This window comes from Phocoena sinus, chromosome 1 (assembly GCF_008692025.1).
Source record: "Phocoena sinus isolate mPhoSin1 chromosome 1, mPhoSin1.pri, whole genome shotgun sequence".
NCBI classification, from domain to species: Eukaryota; Metazoa; Chordata; class Mammalia; order Artiodactyla; family Phocoenidae; genus Phocoena; species Phocoena sinus.
The window spans coordinates 4747436-4768238 of record NC_045763.1 but is presented as its reverse complement, the minus strand read 5'-3'; the positions used below and the strand labels follow the sequence as shown (position 1 = coordinate 4768238).

Sequence of the window (20803 nt, the reverse complement as noted above, 5' to 3'; positions counted from 1 at the left end):
GGCGGCTGGCGCCTCCTCTTTCGCCTTCGGGATTTGAGGTCTGTGCCCCTTTGTGGGGCTGGGGTCCCCACGGCCCATGCCGGGGCGTTGGGCGCTGACGTCGCAGCCGCCCCACGGCTGAATCCCCGCGCCCTGGACCGGGCGGAGCGAACTTGTTTTCGCGGCTGTGGCTTTTCTGGCCGGCTCCTCCTTGCCCTGGGCGTCCGGGACGGCGGTCCGAGACCAGGCGGGGTGGGACCGCCCTAGTGTCCCCAGTAGGAAACACTGCGAGGTGTCGGGTTACCGCCGCATTTTTAAAAACTACACCAGTGTTGCTGGTGTTTGAGAAGATGTTTGCTTTAAATACGTTTTTCCCCTCTTCGCCTGACCTTGAGACCACTCCTGTTTTCTCACTTTGCCTTGAATTATTTCCTGAATATATTCCCCACAGGATTACAACAGTGGGTGAGGCGAAAACCTGATAGAGATATTTGGTGTTGACATTGACTTTGTTTACTGATATTTAATTGAGGAGTTGTCAGTGTTTAAATGCTGCGCCGCAGAGTATTTTACAACTTTATATGTTTAAGGTTGATTGACTCTGAACACTTAGTTGAAAATTAACTGCTCTGATAAACTTCCCATGAGGAGGCCTCACGTACTTAAATTATTTTTAATAACCATTTGAAAGGAAAAAAAATTCTGTATACGAAATGCAGATGATTCAATCACATATTTGGTAGCTTCGAAGACAAAGAAACTGTTAAAGAGGAGTGACATAAAATTTTAAATTCAAATCAGAAAAGTGACTCCTCTGCATATACATCGGAGCGATGACCGGAAGAACCCCTAAAAGATGAGATTCTTTCCGAGGTAGTGAGTGCGACATTGGTTGGCTCTTGCTATTTCGGCGGTTAAGATAATTCTGATGGAAACACTTAGTGGTTAAGAGACTGACTTATCTTAGAAATACTTCTCTAAGCCTCAATTACCTTAGCTATAAAATGTGTAACTTGCCTCAATAAGTAGTAGTTTACTTTTATGACTGTTGCCACTTTTTTCAAAATATTATTTTAGCAAGATCTTCAAAGATTGGAGGGCTCCCCAGAGGTGACGGCAAATTGAGGTGCTTTACAAAGCTGGTAAGATAAAAACAGACATTGGATTTAGCCTGTGGAAACATCATTAACATCTTCTTGCAGACTTGTCACATTCAGATGCTTTAGCCAGATTTGGAATGTTATCTGATCGGTGAAGCCAGAGCAAATGTCCTGAGGTAAGCCAATGCTGCCCAGGGTCAGACTCACCCAGGGCAACTTGTTTTGCCTGAATACCAAAAGGGCCAAGAAGGACCTTATCCTATTTGTAGTTTAAAGGTGTAAATACCAAAAAAACAATAATTATTGGAGGCAAAGTCCAAATGAATAAAGAGGAATTTTTTTTAATTGATCATTATTCCCTCTGGTATAATTTTGCACGTAGTAAACATTAAATTCCCCCACCCACCCAATTAAGAAACTGAAATAAAGAACTTGTTCATAGTCATAATGGGCTTGATGACAAAAGAGCCTAGAATTCAGGGACCTATATTGGACCACTCAGTCACACTAAGAAAATACCAGACTTGGATTCTGTCGTGTGACAGTGATAACTCTTGCTCAGAATAGGTATCCAATAGTTACTTCTTGAATAAGTTCTTAGTACACAGAGGCGACCAGTACACCCGGTGTACTCTGCTTGTCTCCCTGCCTGCCACTCAGGTGAAATAGAAAACTTCACGGAGGAAGCCCTTTGTCTCTCCTTCCTTTGATTTCCCTTAGAAATTTGGCCCTTTGGTTTAGATGTTAATATCTATCATCCCTTCCCTAGCCTGAGAAAGGACTGTAACACCAATAATTGACCCAAATTCAATGGCATAATATGTAGCTGTGGGGATAATAAAGCTGGTTCTCTCTGTATGACAGGCTTAGGTTTCTTCAACATATTTAGTTTATTTCTCAGGTATACTGTACCACTCCTGGGCTCCAGGGGGCAAATCTAGAATCCCAAGACCGATGCAAGAGCATTAGCCACAGTAGCCAGATCCTTGTTTCCTGCTTTAAAAAGCAAAAAACAAAAAACACCTGCTGGGCTTCCCTGGTGGCGCAGTGGTTGAGCGTCTACCTGCCAATGCAGGGGACGCAGGTTCGTGCCCCGGTCCGGGAAGATCCCACATGCCGCGGAGCGGCTGGGCCCGTGAGCCATGGCCGCTGAGTCTGTGCGTCTGGAGCCTGTGCCCCGCAATGGGAGAGGCCACAACAGTGAGAGGCCCGCGTACCGCAAAAAAAAAAAAAAAAAAAAAAACACCTGCTGCTGAATGCTAACTGTCAGATGATTATAGTTACTCAGGAAAGAGGAAGACAAAAGCCAACATTAGCACAGGTTATGACAAGTTTCAAAATACTAAGAATGGTTTTCCAGTAAGTAGCTGGAGAATGTAGTTCTTTTAATTGGGTTACCAAATACAGTTTCACCTTCCTAAATCTCACCAGCTACACTGCAGTCACTTGGGGAAAATTCAGGAATGCCTTCTGCCTCCGTTTTAACTCTCTGTGCTTGAGTGTAGTTATAAACGTAACCGAAGGTTTACTTCTCCTGGAATTATTTTTTGGTGCTTCAGCTTTTTGTTCGGCTTAATAGGATATTCTTCTGGATTTTTCCTATCTTCAGTTTTCTGCCTTCCTCACTCCCATTTCCAGGAGAGGAAAATAAGTGAAAATTCCTCAAAACTGTATTGTTTTCAATTTTTAGTACCTTGACTGCTGTATGAATATACATATGTGTAAATAAAAAAAATTTTTAATAGAAAACAACAAAAAAAGAATATATGTGTGAATAATTTTAAATCATTAATAAATTTCTAAACTAAGTACTGTCAACTTTTCATATAGTGAGGAAAATTACCTGTGCATAGAAGAGTCAAACGAATTTCTCGTGTTATGGTTTATACAGGTAAGATATAAAGATTAATAGCTAAACCTATGCGCCAAACTATTTAAATGTGTTTACTTGCAGTATATCATTTACATATAATAATGCACTTAATAGAGAATACTGTAACATTCCTTAAAGGAAGAAGTTTATATGTAGTAAGCACATTACAAACCACACCTTAGGCAGCCCAGAATCAGAAGAAATCAGTGTGTGATATGAAAAAGATGCAATCTCTTTTTGACTCTGTAAATGCTATGGTATGTGTTCCTATATGCTCTCAAAGAAAGGAAAAAGGATGTAACAGCAGCTTTTAAAATTATCTCAGTTACCTCTTGTCCTGTCTGCCTAAAATCAGAATTCAAATATCAAAATTAAGTAGTTTTCATTTTTTTAATGAAACAGTACCATTATTTGTTAATTCACGTTGTATTACATTATCATAAAGTTACTTAGACAAAGAGCATTTTCATGATTTTAGAAGAGGTACACTTCTAAAACTCTCATGGCTCAAGTTTAGTCTTTAAATCCATTTTCTCACAAACTATTGCTTGTTGGCCAGAGTTAACACCTTCCTCACCAAACAATGGTGTTTCCACCATGCCAGGGTGTTGGATGATATTTGAGAAGTTTAAATCTCCTTAGTTAATACAGTTTGCTGACTGTATCCATGACATTGTCATACCGCAGTGAATGAATTTCGCACATTCCCATTTTGAACACATGAGATTAATGAGCAAAAAAAAAAAGGGAACTAAATAGCATGCTTGGGTTAGCAGGTTATTCAAAATTCCAAACACAGCTGGTAAGTCTAAATCTGTTCCTTTCTTTTCTAACCACATTCCTTTATTGACTTAGATATATACACATGGCTTCAAATCATCTGTTAGGTCTGGGCTATTAATAATATACTCTTTTTCCTCAAGAACTGAACTTTTAATTTTATTTTGAACTTTAATATTTCTTTAGTACCCAGGGTATATATGTTTAGTACAGAAAGACAGAAAATGCAGGCAAGAAAAAACAACAAAACAAACCTAGCCACCTAGAGAAAATGTTACCTTCACAGTTTTTTGGTAGGCATACGAACACATATAACAAATGGGGCACGGGTTTGATCCCTGGTCAGGAAACTAAGATCCCGCATGCTAAGATCCTGCATGCGCCGCGTGGCCAAAATAAAAATAAATTAATTAATTAACAGATGGGGTCATACTATGGGTAATCAGATTGTTTGCGGGACGTTACAACATGAACATCTTTCCATTTCAATCAATATTGCATCATTATTCTTCAGAGTAAGGCTGAAACATGAGCTAAATAACCCCCTGTTGTTAGGAATACATAAAACTGGACTCGGTTCTTAACTATAGAAACATTTAAAAAAGATTAGATTTATACCAGGTGGATGAGTTCTGACCCAGAGGGACTGTAGTACTTTTCCCTACAAACATCCCACTTCCTGGCTACTTAGACTTTCTTGTCACAAAGCCTGAGCAAGTAAGCTTATTGGCCGGGCTCCTGGGCCCAGGAATGCTGCTGCTGCCGTTAATAGCTGTGTGAACAGTCCATCTATGGGCAACAGGCAGCCCGCCTGGGTACCTGAATGCTTTCTGACTTAGGCCTGTGCTTCCCATACTGACATTCAGACTAGATACCTTCTCACGGCAAGATGATGAGAGATTCACAAGTAGAAGAGAAAGCCTGCAGTTTGCATGTCAGAGATGGAATAAAACCAAGATGTCTTCTCCAAAGGCTGTGCCGACTGAGCTGGAACCAAGAAATGACAGCAACTCCTGGTGTGCCTGGCCTGCCCTGGGACACACGTGGGCGGAATGAGGCTGCCGTCTGGAATGTCTTTGCCAAGCCCACGGGGCATGGGGGTTGCTATCCAATAACAGAAACTCAGGTTTCATCTGCAACACAAGAAGTGGAATAAAGGTCTTTTCTTTCTTTCTTTTTTTTAGAGAGTTAGAATATAACTTTATTTTTATCATTACAAAACAATACATTTAAGGGTCTTTTCTAAAACTGAGGAAAGCATACATTACACTAAAGGAAAAAATGGCTTTCAAGTGAGGGAACTTTTTCATATGGTTTCAGTGAAAACACAGTCCTGGCATTGTATCTATTGTAACCAAAGTAAGGAAGATTTCTTTCTTCACGGTCACCCCACACGTGACTGTGACATCTCTGAACAGCCACATCCCCTGGTTTTTAAGGCAGTCCCCTGTCTGACCTTGAGCTGAGGGCCCTGACCCCCAGGTACCTAGTGCCCCTCTCACGGAATAGGAAAAACTATTTTTTCCCTGGAATTATTTTCTGATGCTTCAGCTTTTTGTTCAGCTTAATAGTATATTCTTACGAATTCTCATGGATTTTTCCTACCCTGATTTCTGCCTTTCCCACTTCCATTTCCAGGAGAGGAAGGGCGAGGAGGCCAGGATGACCCCTTCAGAGGGTAGCTCAGGAGCCTGAAAGAGTCTCTATGACTCGGAAACTAAAATTGCGCCTTCTGCGCTGACGAAAGTTAACGACCGCGTTAGTCAAGTTTGAAACTCCTGCAGGAACACAGTGGAGCAGATTCCTGGCATCTGGCCCCGTGTCCCTTACGGATGCGCCAAGAAAAAAAGTCACCTAAAAAACTTATAATTGTTCCTGCTCTGTTCCTGAATTGTAAAAAAAAAGAAAAAAGAAAAGAAAGAAATTCTGTCGTTTGAAACCTGTCCCGAGATAGGGTTAACTAGCAACCCTTGGAACTAGTGGAATTCAAAAAAAAAAAAAAAAACATTGTACCGAGTCGCCCGGGAGCAGTTGGGAAGTCTGGCGCGAAAGGGGTGGCTTCCTCCGCCACCACCGGGTTTTGTTCAGCAGCCGGGCCCGAGTGGGTGGTGGGCAGGCCCTGGAGGCCCCCGATCCCAGCGCACGGCAGGGCCGCCCCTCGGAGAGGACTCTTGTCACCCGGTGTCCCCGTCTCGGGCGTCGGCGGGAGGCCGCAGGAAGCCCCGGAAGGGCGGAGAGAGGGAACGGGCGCGGGCGGCGGTGACTCAGCCTGGAGCGCGGGGGCGGGAGCACGCGAGGGGTGGCGAGGCAGCGAGCTCAGCCGGGTGGCAGGGCGGGCGGCGGCGCCGGGCCCGGAGGGGTTAAGTGGGCGGTGCCGGTGACGCCCCGCCCCCGCCCGACCCCCGCCCCCTCGGAAGCCGAGGCGCCCGGCCCTATTTATAGCCGGGGCGACCGACTCTTAGCGTTTCTCCCGCTGGCCCTGGCGGCGGATTTTCCGAGCAGCGCGCGCGCGCAACGGCCCCGCGCCCCCAGCCAAGGCGCCATGGAGCGGCCGGCGCCCCTAGCCGTGCTGCCCTTCTCGGACCCTGCGCACGCGTTGAGCCTGCTGCGCGGCCTGAGCCAGCTCCGCGCCGAGCGCAAGTTCCTGGACGTGACCCTGGAGGCAGCGGGAGGGCGCGACTTCCCGGCGCACCGCGCCGTGCTGGCGGCCGCCAGCCCCTACTTCCGCGCCATGTTCGCCGGGCAGCTGCGCGAGAGCCGCGCCGAGCGGGTGCGCCTGCACGGCGTGCCGCCCGACATGCTGCAGCTGCTGCTAGACTTCAGCTACACGGGCCGCGTGGCGGTGAGCGGCGACAACGCCGAGCCGCTGCTGCGCGCCGCCGACCTGCTGCAGTTCCCGGCCGTGAAGGAGGCGTGCGGCGCCTTCCTACAGCAGCAGCTCGACCTGACCAACTGCCTGGACATGCAGGACTTCGCTGAGGCCTTCAGCTGCGCGGGGCTGGCGAGCGCGGCGCAGCGCTTCATCCTGCGCCACGTGGGCGAGCTGGGCGCCGAGCAGCTGGAGCGGCTGCCCCTGGCGCGGCTGCTGCGCTACCTGCGCGACGACGGGCTGTGCGTGCCCAAGGAGGAGGCCGCCTACCAGCTGGCGCTGCGCTGGGTGCGCGCCGACCCGCCGCGGCGCGCCGCGCACTGGCCGCAGCTGCTCGAGGCCGTGCGCCTGCCTTTCGTGCGCCGCTTCTACCTGCTGGCGCACGTCGAGGCCGAGCCGCTGGTGGCCCGCTGCCCTCCCTGCCTGCGCCTACTGCGCGAGGCGCGCGACTTCCAGGCGGCGCGTTACGACCGCCACGACCGCGGGCCCTGCCCCCGGATGCGCCCGCGCCCCTCCACCGGCCTCGCGGAGATCCTCGTGCTGGTGGGCGGCTGCGACCAGGACTGCGACGAGCTGGTCACCGTCGACTGCTACAATCCGCAGACGGGCCAGTGGCGCTACTTGGCCGAGTTCCCCGACCACCTGGGCGGGGGCTACAGCATCGTGGCGCTGGGCAACGACATCTACGTGACGGGTGAGTGGGCTGGGGGCTGGTCGGGAGGACCTTGGGCCGCCCGGACCCCCGCCCCCCTGGGGGAATACATCCACCTGCAGGAGAACCCACAATACCTGGAATGCCGGGACCGCCCCTGGGTGCAAGTGGCCACTTCCCTTCCCCCTCCTTCTCCCCCAGGCTGGCACGCATGTACGTTTCTAGGGTTGATACTTGAGATCTAGAAGAAGAACGCCTTGTGTGAGTGGGACAAGTAGCTGTTTGTGGGTCTCTTCGCAGCACGCAGGACCTGCCTGGGCAGCCTCCTCCTTGCCCGGGTGATGCCCCCATTAGGTTGCAAGATACTGGGGCAGTCACCCTGCACAATGAGTGCTTTCTTTTTCTCCCTAAGGAATCTGGGGACGGGCCAGGGACTGACGCCCTGTGATACATCCATTCTCCCCCCCCCCACCCACCCCCACGGGGGATTTCTCCCTCATGGCTGAGCAGCACACTTGGTCACCAGTGACAGGGCTTGGACCTAGGCCCTGCGCTTGGGTCACGTGGTGTTTAGGCTGCTCCCTGCCCAGCGACTGTAAACAGAGTCACATGCTAAGAGGTTTTCTGCCAGTTACTTGGCTCAAACCCCAAAACACTGCCGAGTCATGCTGGGCGTGTCCCAGCCCGCCCTCGTCCTGGGCATCTCCCACATTTCTCGTTAAAGATAAATCCCAGTTCAAACATGAGTCTACCTCCTTGAGTGGGGTGAGGAGGGGCGGTCTGTGTGACGGCTATATAAGGAAAGAACCGACCAGGCCTGCACTTGGGGCCAGCAGAGGGCTGGATCAGGCTGGGAGGCCCCGGCTGTGCCATCACAGCGCTGTGTCCAGCCTGGCACGGTCCGGAGAAAGCCGGCTCTGAGCTGACAAGTGGGGCACATCCCGGCCTAAGGACTGGCTCGGCTCTGTGGCCACAGCTTCCTTGGCCTGCAGCTCCAGGTCCAGCCTCTGTGGGAATCTGCCAGAATCCGTCCCTTTCCAACCTGAGGTTGGCCCTGTGTTGTTTGGGGACCACCATTCCCACTCCCCCATCACAGAAGTCTGGCCGGTGAATTCCCAGAAGTGGTCAGACTCGCCCCAGCTTTGCACACCTTTCCATAAATGTCTCAGCTGAGCAGCTAATCCTTTGGGCTTAGACAGGTGGCTGAGTGGGTCCCTACAGCTGCCTCTAGGGAATTTCACGGGGCGGGGGGATGAGAAAGCAACTTCAGCTGCCTTTGACATGGTTCTCCTTTGGAAGGAAAAAGGCTTCAGCTGCCTTTGACACAGTTCTCCTTTAGAAGGAAGGAGGCAGAGAGGACTTTACAAGGACCCTGCCTTCTCCCTCTAAAAGCTCAGGGCTATGAGCTGGATAGACTGTCAGGCCGGCTCTGCTCTGCCCTGTGGCCCCAACCTTGGGGCAATAGAGGAATGCAACCCCCAGGCTTCTTGGGGTCCCTTCATACTGTGGGAATTCTAATGTCTTAGGTGAACCTGGTTTAATTTGTGGCTATAGCCAGTACCACTGGCTTTGGTTGGTTGGTTGGTTTTAAGCCTTTTTTTTGAAATATAGACGGAAAAGTATACATCATACTTGTACAGCTCGATGAGTTTTTTCCAAACAAAACATGTCAGTAACTTGCATATAAATCAAGAAATACAACCCCAGAAGTCCACTCATAGCATCACTTTCTTTTTTTTCTTGGCCTCACTATGCAGGGTCTTAGTTCCCAACCAGGGATTGAACCTGGGCCCCCTGCAGTGGAAGTGCGGAGTCTTAACCACTGGACCACCAGGGAAGTCCCCGTAACATCACTTTCTGTGTTAGGTTTCTTGCTTGCAGGGTGCTGTAGATTTCCTCTCAACTCATCCTGGCACAGCCTTGGTTAGGGGCCACCTGGGAAGCCTAGAATTTGGTGAACAAGACCCTGGGCACCCCACCCACATGCTTTGTGGCTCCCCAGGAGCATGGACTCTATGACCTGATGCCCCAGTCCAGCTGAGGTGTTTGACCGCTTGTGCGGGAGGTGCAGACTGAGGTTGCTGTTTACTTAGAATTGCGGCCCCTGGGCCTTGGCTTGGCCCGCAGAGATTTGGTGGTGTTTTTTTTTTTTTGGCGGTATGCGGGCTTCTCACTGTTGTGGCCTCTCCCGTTGCGGAGCCCAGGCTCCGGACACGCAGGCTCAGCGGCCATGGCTCACGGGCCCAGCCGCTCCGCAGCATGTGGGATCCTCCCGGACCAGGGCACGAACCCGTGTCCCCTGCATCGGCAGGCGGACTCTCAACCACTGCGCCACCAGGGAATCCCTGGTGGTGTTTTTATGGCCATCCTCCTGGGCAGTGGTCAGCCTACGCATTGCCGGGGCCCCTGGCCCGGCCTTGGTGAGAGAGGATGTGTGTTTACATGAAGCCAGGTGAGGGTTATTCCTCCCCCAAGATGAGAGGGTTATCTTTCCCCCTCTCAGAAATTCAGGGAGTCACGGGTGGGTGAATCACCCTGAGTCAGTGTGGGCTGACCATCTGCACGTTGTCTGCCCCGGCAGGCGGGTCCGATGGCTCCCGGCTCTACGACTGCGTGTGGAGGTACAATTCAAGCGTGAACGAGTGGACGGAGGTGGCACCCATGCTGAAGGCCCGGGAGTACCATAGCTCCTCCGTGCTGGATGGGCTGCTGTACGTGGTGGCCGCAGACAGCACGGAGCGCTACGACCACACCACTGACTCCTGGGAGGCCTTGCAGCCCATGACCTACCCCATGGACAATTGTTCCACCACGGCCTGCCGAGGCCGGCTCTACGCCATCGGCTCCCTGGCCGGCAAAGAGACCATGGTGATGCAGTGCTACAACCCAGACATGGACCTATGGTCGCTGGTGGACTGCGGCCAGCTCCCGCCCTGGTCCTTTGCCCCCAAGACAGTGACTCTGAATGGACTCATGTACTTCATCAGGTGAGTCCCTAGGGGCCAAGGCCACTGCGTGATCTTTTTTACCAGGTCCTATGCTAAGCTCATCTTTACTGTTCTCCCCATTTCACAGATGAGGAAACAGAGGCCACACTGGGCTCTGGGGCTGGGGCTTTCTGACCTGGCGCCTTTATTCTGCCCCCATTCTTTAGAACGGTTTCTGTGGCCTCTGAGGATCCCAAGTGGGATGGAGCTAGGTCCTTGCAGAGAACTTTTTGAGATTCATAGAAGCTAAATCAGTTGTGTCTCTTTGGCTGGACTTCGCCTGGTGGGTCCCACTAAAAGCCCTTGTTGGTCTCATGTGGGCTTTACTAAAAGGAACCACCTGTCCTACCCGAGAGGGACTTTGAATCTTAAAAAGACCAGAGGAGAGCTTTCTGGACACTTGAGTCTTTGGGGTGGGGTGGCCTTGATAGAGGGACCCTTTGCTCACCAGCGGGCTGGTGCCAGGTGGAGGGATCAGCCCTGCCTCCTCTGCGGAAAGCAGCACTTGTGTGTTCAGTGCGTTTCCGCACATTCTGTCTATCCCTTCCCGCCTGGCCTGGCACAGGGAGGGCTGGTGAGTCTTGCTGAAAGAATGCTGTTCTCCAAAGATCTCGCAGCCACCCAGGACCAGGGAGGAGCCTGGTACTGAGCAGGCCCAGAGTTGCCTGTGGGAACGATGACAGTAGTTAGCGTGTTGGGGTCCCCAGTGGACCGAGCTCTGGTTGCCTGTTTCATGGGCATTTTCACAGCTGATCCCCATGACTGTCTGCTGAGATGGGCACCACTGTCATCCCCGTCTCACAGGTGGCAAAACAGAGACTTAGAGGGGTAAGGGACTTGCTCACAACCACAGGCTTTAAGTGGTGGCACAGGGTTAGAACCGAGGACATCCAGCGCAGGTCCCGTGTACTGTCACCACATCACAGCCTCCCTGGGCCAGGCTATGGCCTCGGCAGCATGGCAGCGGAGCTGGGCAGCCGATGGGTCACCATGCATCTGTGAGTCTTGATGACTTGTCACAGCGAAATGCCCCCTCCTGATGGGCCCGTAGGTGTCCATGGAACTAGGAGCTCCCAGCCACTGCTCACAGCTTCTGCGTACATGTGCACGTACGTACGTGCTGCAGGTGTGCCGCTCCCCTCCCTGGCCTAGAGCCTGCCTGAAGGTACGAGATCAGAAGGAAAGGGTAAGGTGTGAACGGCCATCCCCTCTGTCCCCTTTCTGCCTGCGACTTTGAATTGGGAGCCTCTGAGGACAGGGACACTGTGCTTCTCGGCCCACACCCCCTCACTGTCTGAGCTGCCCCTCCCCCAGACTCGAGGCGCCTTCCCAGGCTTTCGGGGAGAACACATCTGGAACTGAGGTGGTGTTGCTTGTCACGCAGGTGGCCAAGGGGCCAGGCCTCCCCGTATCCTAGGAAGTGAAGATCTGCTCTGAGAAAGCCCCAGAATCCCAGCCAGCTCCCGGTCCTGTTACAGAACATCATCTGACCCTTCGCCGAGCTTTCCCTCCCCCAAGTCATGTCTTCAAAGATGGGGGTGGAGATGGCTATAAATACAACTCATGAGGGTGCCAGAACCTTGGCTTCAGCCCCTCGTGGCAGTTCCAGGCTGCGCAACTTTGAGAATGTCCTCCCCTCACCCCCCACCCCCTCCGCCGTGGTCCTAGAACGAGAGGTGCCCAAGGACCGGTCTTTGGAGGGAAGGCCCCTGTGCCTGCCTCCTCCTGGTCGGGGTCACTGGTCAGCTGCTAAACTGCCCCCCAGGTCCTCTGTTAGCCCTTGTACAGGGTCGCCTGAGCCATGGGGGGCCCGGGAGGTGGGCTCAACTCTGCTCACTGCACACTGCCACCGCCAAACCGGCCAAGAGGGTGAGTGGTCTAGAAGGGCAGCCTGCTGAGTAGCGGGGGCCTGGCCTCACCTGGGAGTGTGGGCGAGGCCAGGGGCCCGGGTCTCGTGTGCTCGAGCGTTCCTGCGCTCTGGCCACGCACTTCGGTGCCTCAGCCGCATCACACTGCCCAGAATGCCACCTGTCGGGGTAGCTCTGTCCACAGGAAGGGTCCACGCTGCGTGGAGGCCGCAGCCTGTGGGCTGCTGCTGCCCTGGGCTCTGAGCAGTGACCGGTGGCCCCCGCCCGTGCCTCCAGCAGTGCTCTGCCTCAGTCCCCGCTTAACGTGGCTCCCGGGCTGGGCTGTCCCAGCGCCCGCAGAGGCAGAAGCCGAGAGCCTTGTCCAGCCTGGCACCTTCTGGCTGCAGCTCCTGTGTCTGCAGGGGTCGGGGGGCAGCCCGGCGGGTTCCCATATCAATTATCATCATCGTACGTGCCACAAACTAAGGGTGGTTTTTACGTTCTGTGGCTGGAGGAAAAAATCAAAGTGAGTAATACTTTGTGAGTAATACTTCGTGACGTGTGAAAAGTTATGTGAAATTCAAATTTGTGTCCATAAATAAGGTTTTATGGGAACGCAGCCAGCCCCTTTGTCTATACGACTGTGGCTGCATCTGTTCTCAGCTGCAGCGCTGGGGACCTGCTACAGAGACTGTCTGCTTGGCAAGCCCTGAAATATTTACTCTCTGGCCTTTCTGCTGATCCCTGACCTGTGACCATCGTTACCGTCCATACTCCTATTTGGGGGGTAGTGTCTGTTTTTCGAGGCTGTGCCTTTGAGCCTTGTGTTGCAGGTATCAGGAGCCTGTCAGACAGGACTGAAGGAGCCTGAGCCCAAAGGGGAGGGCAGTGCTGGTGTCCTTATTCCTGGGACTCTGGTCACCCTGCCGGGCACTTAGGATGCAGCAGTGAATGGGGTGGGATCGAGGGACTGACAGCGGTGGGAGGGCAGTGGCCAAGCAGTGGTCCAGAGCACGGGGGCTGTGCAGTGGGCCGGGAGGCCTGGCCTAGACTGGTCAGCCATGGAAGGCTGTCCTGAGAGGCGGCACAAGTGAGCTGAGGAAGGGTGCGTTGAGACTGGTGGGAAGGGCCACTACCAGTTGAAGATCTGAGGCCAGGCTGGGTGACCACAGCGAAGGGGAGGGGCAGCCGTGTTGGTGCTGGGCTGCGGGGAAGCGTTGTAGCACCCGAGAGCACGATCTTTGGGTTTGTGGAGCGTGGCTGGGTTCCGGCCTCAGAGCCCAGGCCAGATAGGTGAAGTCAGCCCCTGCGAACCAGGGATAGGGGGTCCCACTGGCCGGTGGGCTGCCAGATAGCATCACAGGGGTCCCCAGAGGAGATGGGCCCGGAGGACCCTCCTCTCCAGCCCTTCACGCTCGGGTGCAGCCTAGTCACTCTGACCCATTCTTCCTCCTCCTTCCCCCCTCCACTCCCCAGGGACGACTCTGCTGAGGTGGACGTATATAACCCCACCAAGAACGAATGGGATAAGATCCCATCGATGAATCAGGTAAGTTTGCAGACACGCCAGCAGTGGGAGCACAAGCTGGTTCTGGTTTCCAACCAAAGTGTCAGCGTAAGTTTGGGATGCAGTCCTGGTGGGCAGGGCCCTGTGTCGGGCCCTTTCCTGGTGTTACCTTCATGAACAGAGGGCTGCCGTTGTCCTCGACTTGTACTCGAGGGTCACTGAAACAGAGACCTTAAATAAGATGCCATGGTCACACAGCTTAGTGAGTTCAGCCATTCAGACCAGTGTTCATTGAGTACCTGCTATGAGCCAGAGAGCACGCTGGGGAAGTGTTCCACAGAGGGACAGCAAGTGCAAAGGCCCTGGGGTAGAGCATGCCTGGTGTGTCCATGGAACAAGCCCTCAGCCTGATGTGGCTGGAGAAGAGTGAACAAGGGGGCAACAGAGGGGTGAGGTCAGACAAGGAGGTCTTTGGGGATTGACCTTGGGAGTGCACTTATTGAGCACCTGCTGTGTACCCACACTTTTGCTGCCTAATGGGGTCTCACCTCTCTTTGCTTATTGAGAAGAGGGTGCTGAGTTTCACAATGTGATAGAGCCAGGAAGGCTGGGTGGCTTTTGGCTACACGAGCAATCTCCTTAGTCTCAGATACACATCTACACCCGCCTATATCTTTTTTTTTTGTTTTTTGCGGTACGCGGGCCTCTCACTGCTGCGGCCTCTCCCGTTGCGGAGCACAGGCTCGGGACGCGCAGGCTCAGCGGCCACGGCTCACGGGCCCAGCCGCTCCGCGGCATGTGGGATCTTCCCGGACCGGGGCACGAACCCGTGTCCCCTGCATCGGCAGGCGGACCCTCAACCACTGCGCCACCAGGGAAGCCCCCGCCTATATCTTTATTTTCCGTCTTCCTTAAAATTTCCAAACCTGGGAGTTCTCTGGCGGTCCAGTGGTTAGCATGTCCGCCGCAGGGGTCATGGGTTTGATCTCTGGTCGGGGAAGTAAGATCCTGCAAGCAAGCTGTGCAGCGTGACCATAAAAAATAACAATTTCCAAACCTGCTCTCCTGATACCTCTACAGCTTATTTAACATCTTTAGGGGAATTCCCTGGCAGTCCAGTGGTTAGGACTCCTCACTTTCACTGCCGAGGGCCCAGGTTCAATTCCTAGTCAGGGGACTAAGATCCCACAAGCCACGCAGCACAGCCGCCAAAAAAAATATATATATATTTTTAAAATAAATAAATAACATCTTTACAGTTAGGAAATATAACTTTGGTTTTCCCCATAGTGAGCTACACGTACTCATTATAGCAGGTCTTGGGCAAGATGGGATAGTCCAGCCTCGTGGTTCAAAGCTCAGACTTTGGATCAAGTCCCAGCTCTGCTGCTGTCGGCTGTATGAGGCTCAGTTTTCCCATCTGTAAGATGGAGAAGAACAGGGCTTCCCTGCTGGCACAGTGGTTAAGAATCCGCCTGCATTGGCAGGGGAAACGGGTTCGATCCCTGGTCCGGGAAGATCCCACATGCAGTGGAACAACTAAGCCCGTGCACCACAACTACTGAGCCTGCGCTCTAGAGCCCGCGAGCCACAACTATTGAGCCCGCGTGCCACAACTACTGAAGCCCGCAGGCCTAGAGCCCGTGCTCCGCAACGAGAGAAGCCACCGCAATGAGAAGCCGGAGCACCGCAAGGAAGAGTAGCCCCCGCTCTTCGCAACTAAAGAATGCCCATGTGCAGCAACAAAGACCCATCGCAGCCATAAATAAACAAATAAATAATTGCGGTGGGGGGAGATGGGGAGAACAGTCATGCCTGCTTTGCAGGGCTGATGCTGCTCACGGGGAGAGTGCCTGCATGGCCCCTTGACCACCATAGGGACCTGCTGTGGCATGTGACCCCTGGGCATGGAGCCCCTGTGTCCTAGCTGGGGTGAAGGAAGTACCAAGGCTGCCCCTCCCAAGGGCTCCAGGCACCTTCCCCATGGAGAGGCGCTCTGGGGCTCGCCCCTGCCCTGACTGCCAGCCTCCACTCACCGCCCCCCTTGGCCCACAGGTGCATGTAGGGGGCAGCCTGGCCGTCCTTGGAGGGAAGCTCTACGTCTCTGGGGGCTACGACAATACCTTTGAACTCTCCGACGTGGTGGAGGCCTACGACCCAGAGACCCGGGCATGGAGCGTGGTGGGACGGCTCCCAGAGCCCACTTTCTGGCACGGCAGCGTCAGCATCTTCCGACAGTTCATGCCCCAGACGCCCTTGGGGGGGCGTGGCTTTGAGCTGGACAGTGGCAGCAGTGACATGGGTGTGGGCCGGCCGCGGCCGCCACAGAACCCCGCCGAGCTGCACTAGCCCCGGCCCGGCCCGGGGAGGGCCTTGGTGCAGGTAACCCAGCACCTCAGGGGGTACCACCCCCATCCTTCGTGCACCGGGACAGGTTGGCTGGAGCGTGGGCTCAGGGGCTGCCGAGCGAGCGAGCGAGCGAGCCTCAGGATCTGACAGCTGGAGCGTTTCTGTGCGTGTGAGTCACAGCTGCTGGGGCCAAGGCCGGTTGTGAATGCCGCTACCTTGGTCCAAGAAGAGCTGCCTCCGCCACCATGTCTCTGGTTCCAGTAAGTCACCCCCGCTGCAGGCCCACCTCACCAATGAAGGCACGTGCCCCTCCTGCAGCCACCACCTGTGCCTACTTGCTCCCCCCTTGGGAGAGGGGGGCCACTTCTGGGTGTGAGTGGAGGGGCAGGGGTCCTGCCAGGAGAGTGTGAGAGTGGCCTCCCTGCAGCCCCTGCTGTCCCAGAGCATCGAGAATCGGGCAGACGATGGCTGCAGTGGGGTCCCACCCTCCATGGCCAGTGCTGGACACCCAGCGAGCCAGCTCCCCAGATGCAGGGGGTCTGCCTGACCAGCTCCTCAGCCCTGCTGGGGTCTCGCACCAAAACACCCCTCGTGGGTGGGCCTCCTGGAGGTGAGCTCAGACCTGGGGGCACAGGGCAGTGGGAATGGACTGGCGTGTGGCCTTGAAGCGGGCCCGGAGAGACCTGCTGAGTTTCTGTCTCCAGTGGACCTGGGCCGACGCAGGTGCTGGGGGTCCCTGTCCACACACCCACCAGTTGGTATAGCCCCACCTGGCTTGGGGGCCTCCGGGCCCTTCGTCCCAGGCCAGTTCAGCAGAGGACGAAAGTGCAAGGTCACAGCTCCTCACTGGGAGGCCCTGGGACTTTGTCGCTGAAGCCCAGCCAGGCGGACAGCTGCAGGCACCCTTGCCCTTGGGCCTGTGCGTGGGGAATACTGTTGCTTCTCAAGGAAGCCCGGGGTGGGGCAGCCTCAGCAGGTGGTCACAAGTTTCAAACACAGTTGGCCCTTCCTTAGAAGGGGGGGCAGGCAGCTAGAAACAGGGTCCGGTTGGTTTGATCTTTAACCTCTCCCCGTCCTATTGCCGAAGCTTTCTGCAGGGTGGGAGGGTGGCAGAAGCAGCTCCTGGGAACCCCCGTAGCTGGTGTCACGTCCCTGGTTTTCTCTGAGGAGTGTGAACGGTGGATTGGTGGTCTTGTCCTCTCATGGTTTCCAAAGTAGCCTTTGCTTGAATTTGTCCTCCTTCCCTTCCAGAGGGGAGGGCGGTTACGTTTTCCTCGTTAGGTAAATGTTCAACAGTGTGTTCTTAACAAGAAAAAAAGGTTTTCTCACCATCGCTTCACAAGTGGCACTTAAAGCCCTTTTGTTGGCCAGAAGCTTTGGGGCTGTCGGGCGGGACCCTGCCTTCCCTCCTGCGTCCCTCGTCCCCTCGAGGAGCCCTGGTGGGGGGCCACCGCTGTCAGGTCAGCCGTCTTGCTCTGGAACCCCTGCTGGAGCGGCCACGGCTCACAGCCAGCCCTTCCATTCGCCTTGTGCTGTGGCTCAGCTGGCCACTCCGAGCCCCCGGTGTGGCAGGCACAGTGGTAAGGCAGGGGATGTGGGGTTGGTACTTCCTGCCTCAGGCCTTAGCCAGGGTGGATGCTCGGTCCTCTGCTCCCTTGGGGACCCTCCCCCAGGTCACCCATCCTGGTCTGAGTGTCCTCCCTTGGTGAGTTGGGGCTCGCCTGCCCCTCCCCCCAGGGTGGTCGCAGCCCTAGTTGCTCCCTCTCCACAGCCCTCACTTCACTTCCCAGGGGTTACTGAGACCTTTTTTCTAGCCCAGGTGCCTGCCTGGCGAGCGGAGCCCACCCAAAGGCGCCAGGCTCCATGGGGTGGCCAACTCGGGTTCCCTGCAGCCAGATGCTGTCCAGGCGTGATGGCTTGTCTCCTGTCTGTGGTAGGGGGACGACAAGGCAGGGCTGCACGGGACTGATGGAGCCCCGATTATATGCCGGTCACCAAGCTCGGTGTCAGACTGTGCCCTGCCCAGTGGCTGTGACAGGCCACGCAGAGAGATGTGGTGATAACTTCTGTGGCAGGTCATGGGCAGGGGGGGGGGGCTCCATCTCACAGGAGACTCCCTCCTGGTGCCTTTCCTGGGGCTGGCTCTGTAAAGGGCCTTGGCAGCCCCAGAAGGCAGGGCAGGCAGTGGGGGGCAGGCTTTTGCTGGAACCGGGGGGCTGCAGACGCTCATGTTCTCATAGAAACCAGCCTCTGTCACCCGCTGCGGCACTTCTGGTCAGCACTGAGGGCCGGTGCCTGGGCCCGGGCCTTTGTCTGGTCTTTCCTGCATTTTTGGTACTTCACTGTGTGACCGACCACCCCACTCTCTGGCGGCTGCTCAGATGATGGTTTGGCGGGGCAGGGGGCCAGTGATGTTCACTCTAGAACTACCCAGGTCCCCACGCCCCAGACCCAGTCTTTGGGTTAAAAGACCAAAGACGGGAAGGGGACGCAGCAGCCTGGGCAACAGCAGGCTCCTTCTGGGGGTCCGGGATTGGGGATGACCCTTGAGAAGCGTCTCCTCCCTTCTCTGCCCTGCCTGCTCCTGTAGGCACGGGTTCCCGTCACGCACACAGGTCTGTGCACTGACGGCCTGGGCCAGCCTGGGAGGGACTGTCTCTACACGTCAGACGTACACAACTTTTCAGCCTATGAGACAAGTTATGAAAGTTCAGTGACTTGGATTTAATGCTGACCTACTGCTATAAAGTATTCTATATTATATGACCTCAGAGACTCTTCTGGACTAGGACAGTCTCCTCCAGCGTCCGACATCCAGTGCCAGCCCTAGAGCGTGGGGCAGAGATTTGTGTATTTATTTGTCCGTTCGGTAGGCTTACATGTCCAGGATCCTCTTTAGGTTTTAGGATGCCTTCAGTACACTAACTTTTTGAAATAAAAATATTTCCTATATATTTGGTGTCATTGCCTCTATCCTGCTGCTGCCGGGTCTTGGAATCTTTGGGCTGAGGCCAAGCGCGTGGGGCAAGGGAGGCAAAGTAGCATTGAGGAGCGTACTTGATGTCCCTTAACTAATGGGGGAAAGGGGCGGAGTTCGGAGCGTCCAGGGCTCACGCTAAATGGCTTTGGGGGCAAACCCTTTGAGGCCCTTTCTTGTCTCAGTCATTACAAGGCATGAGGTAGTGGAAAGAGGAGGCCGGAGGTGGGAGAAACATGGGTGGCTGAGGCCATGGCTCACCTGCCCAAAAGCTGCTTCAACCTCCTGACTCCACCCCTGGGCACTGTGCCCAATACCTTGCTTCCCCCCACCCCACCTCCTGAAGGTGTGGTGCTAAAAGGTGATGAGATCCCCGTCTCTTGGACCTGGCAGGAGGGGCTGAACCCTTAAAATAGAGCAGCGTCCCTCCCGGAAGAGGTCGGGAAGTGCAGAACATTCCTCACATCTGCGAGCCCACAGAACCCGAGGAAGCGGCCAGTGCCGGGAAGTGGGCATCGGGAGGCCATGGTTTACCTCGGTCGCCTTTCCAGATCTGAGGTGGCTCATGACCTGGCTGGCAGTTACCACACTAGGATACTTAACTGTCTTTACGTCTGAGCTCCCTAGTGGGCAAGGAGTGAAAGGAAAGATGGTTGGAGGGCTTCTGGGTCTAAAGTGGAGTTTTCCTCCTCAAACCCTGGGAGGTATTTAGCATAGCGTGGGGCCGGTGCCTCTGGAATCCTCCAGCGATGAGGCGTTAAGTGATGGCTGACGCGAGCTCTTGGGGTCACAACCGTCACCACCCGATTCTGCGCTCACCCCGTGCCAAGCGCTGAGCAGAAGCAGAAGCACTTACTGTCTGGGGCGGGCGGGGGCCAGCCGTAAACGTGTGCAGATTCTTTTAGCACGCCTCCCCTTGAACCTAAGGAATGACGTTTTGGTGACTGCCTGGACCAACACAACGCGGCAGGGGTGGCACTGTTGACCTCCAGGGCCAGGTCACAGAAAGGCCTTGCAGCTTCGGCCTGCTGCGACGTTCCTCCCGGCACCCAGCCACCATGCTGTGAGGGAGCCCAGGCAGCCCATGGGGAGGCACCCCGGCCCACGGCCAGTACCAACTTGCCAGGCACACAAGTGAGCCATCTTGAGAGCAGATCTGCCCCCCGGCCCCGAGGGCAACTCTGGGGTCGTCTGTTACCCGGCAGTGGACTGGAACAGCAGGCTTTCTCATTTACTCCTCAAGCGCTGTTACTAATTCCATTAAAAAGTAAGCAAGTGAAGCATTTAGTTGCTTGCCCCGGGTCACAGCTCTAAAACACAGCTGGGAAGGAATCTGGATGCAGGCAGCGGCCTCCCGAGCCCACACGCTATTCTTCCCAAGGCTGCAGAACCTGGGTACCGCCAGGGCCTCCTGCTGTTCTAGGCCTGGCCCTGCCTGTGTGCCAAGCCAGCCTCCTGGACAAGCAAACCAAGCTTCTCCCCCAGGGAAAGGTCCTGTCCGTGGTCATGCCGCCAGCCAGGGTCCAGAGCACGCTTAGCCACAAGCCTGACTGTCCTCAGGCTCCCAGATCCACTCGGCTGCAGAGTAATGGGGCCCCTGTCTTGGGCCAGCCACCATCGCCAGGGCCCTGGCCACTGGTCCCGGTTCTAAAAGCCAGATGGAGAAAGATGAGAGCGCCCTTGGCCAGAGGCTTGTCCCCCAAAGCTACCTGCCCAAGTTTCATTTGGCTGCGGTCTCCCGACAATGTGGGGAAGCTGCTGGCCGAGCTCCGGGGTGCACGGAGGGTCAGGCAGACACCGTTTCTTCTGGACGACACGGTGGGAAAGCGGCACCTCCGTGGAGCCCAGGTTCCCGGGGAACAGGCCGCTGGATGGGCCAGAAC

General features: G+C 54.9%; 1 protein-coding gene and 1 long non-coding RNA gene across 2 annotated transcripts; one reads left to right on the top strand and one right to left on the bottom strand.

Annotated features, from left to right (window-relative positions):
* Window positions 1-3328: 3328 nt before the first annotated feature.
* LOC116759052 lies at window positions 3329-5959 on the bottom strand. The gene is made up of 2 exons (XR_004351344.1): window positions 5746-5959; window positions 3329-4865 (listed from the first exon to the last, which is right to left on the bottom strand). It is a non-coding gene; the product is annotated as an uncharacterized LOC116759052 (long non-coding RNA).
* Window positions 5960-6170: 211 nt separating this feature from the next.
* KLHL21 (kelch like family member 21) lies at window positions 6171-18895 on the top strand. Its single transcript, XM_032640488.1, has 4 exons — window positions 6171-7295; window positions 9835-10240; window positions 13564-13636; window positions 15650-18895. Exons 1-4 carry the CDS (start codon window positions 6275-6277, stop codon window positions 15941-15943), a joined length of 1794 nt encoding a protein of 597 aa, XP_032496379.1. The 5' UTR covers window positions 6171-6274; the 3' UTR covers window positions 15944-18895.
* The last annotated feature ends 1908 nt before the right edge of the window (window positions 18896-20803 follow it).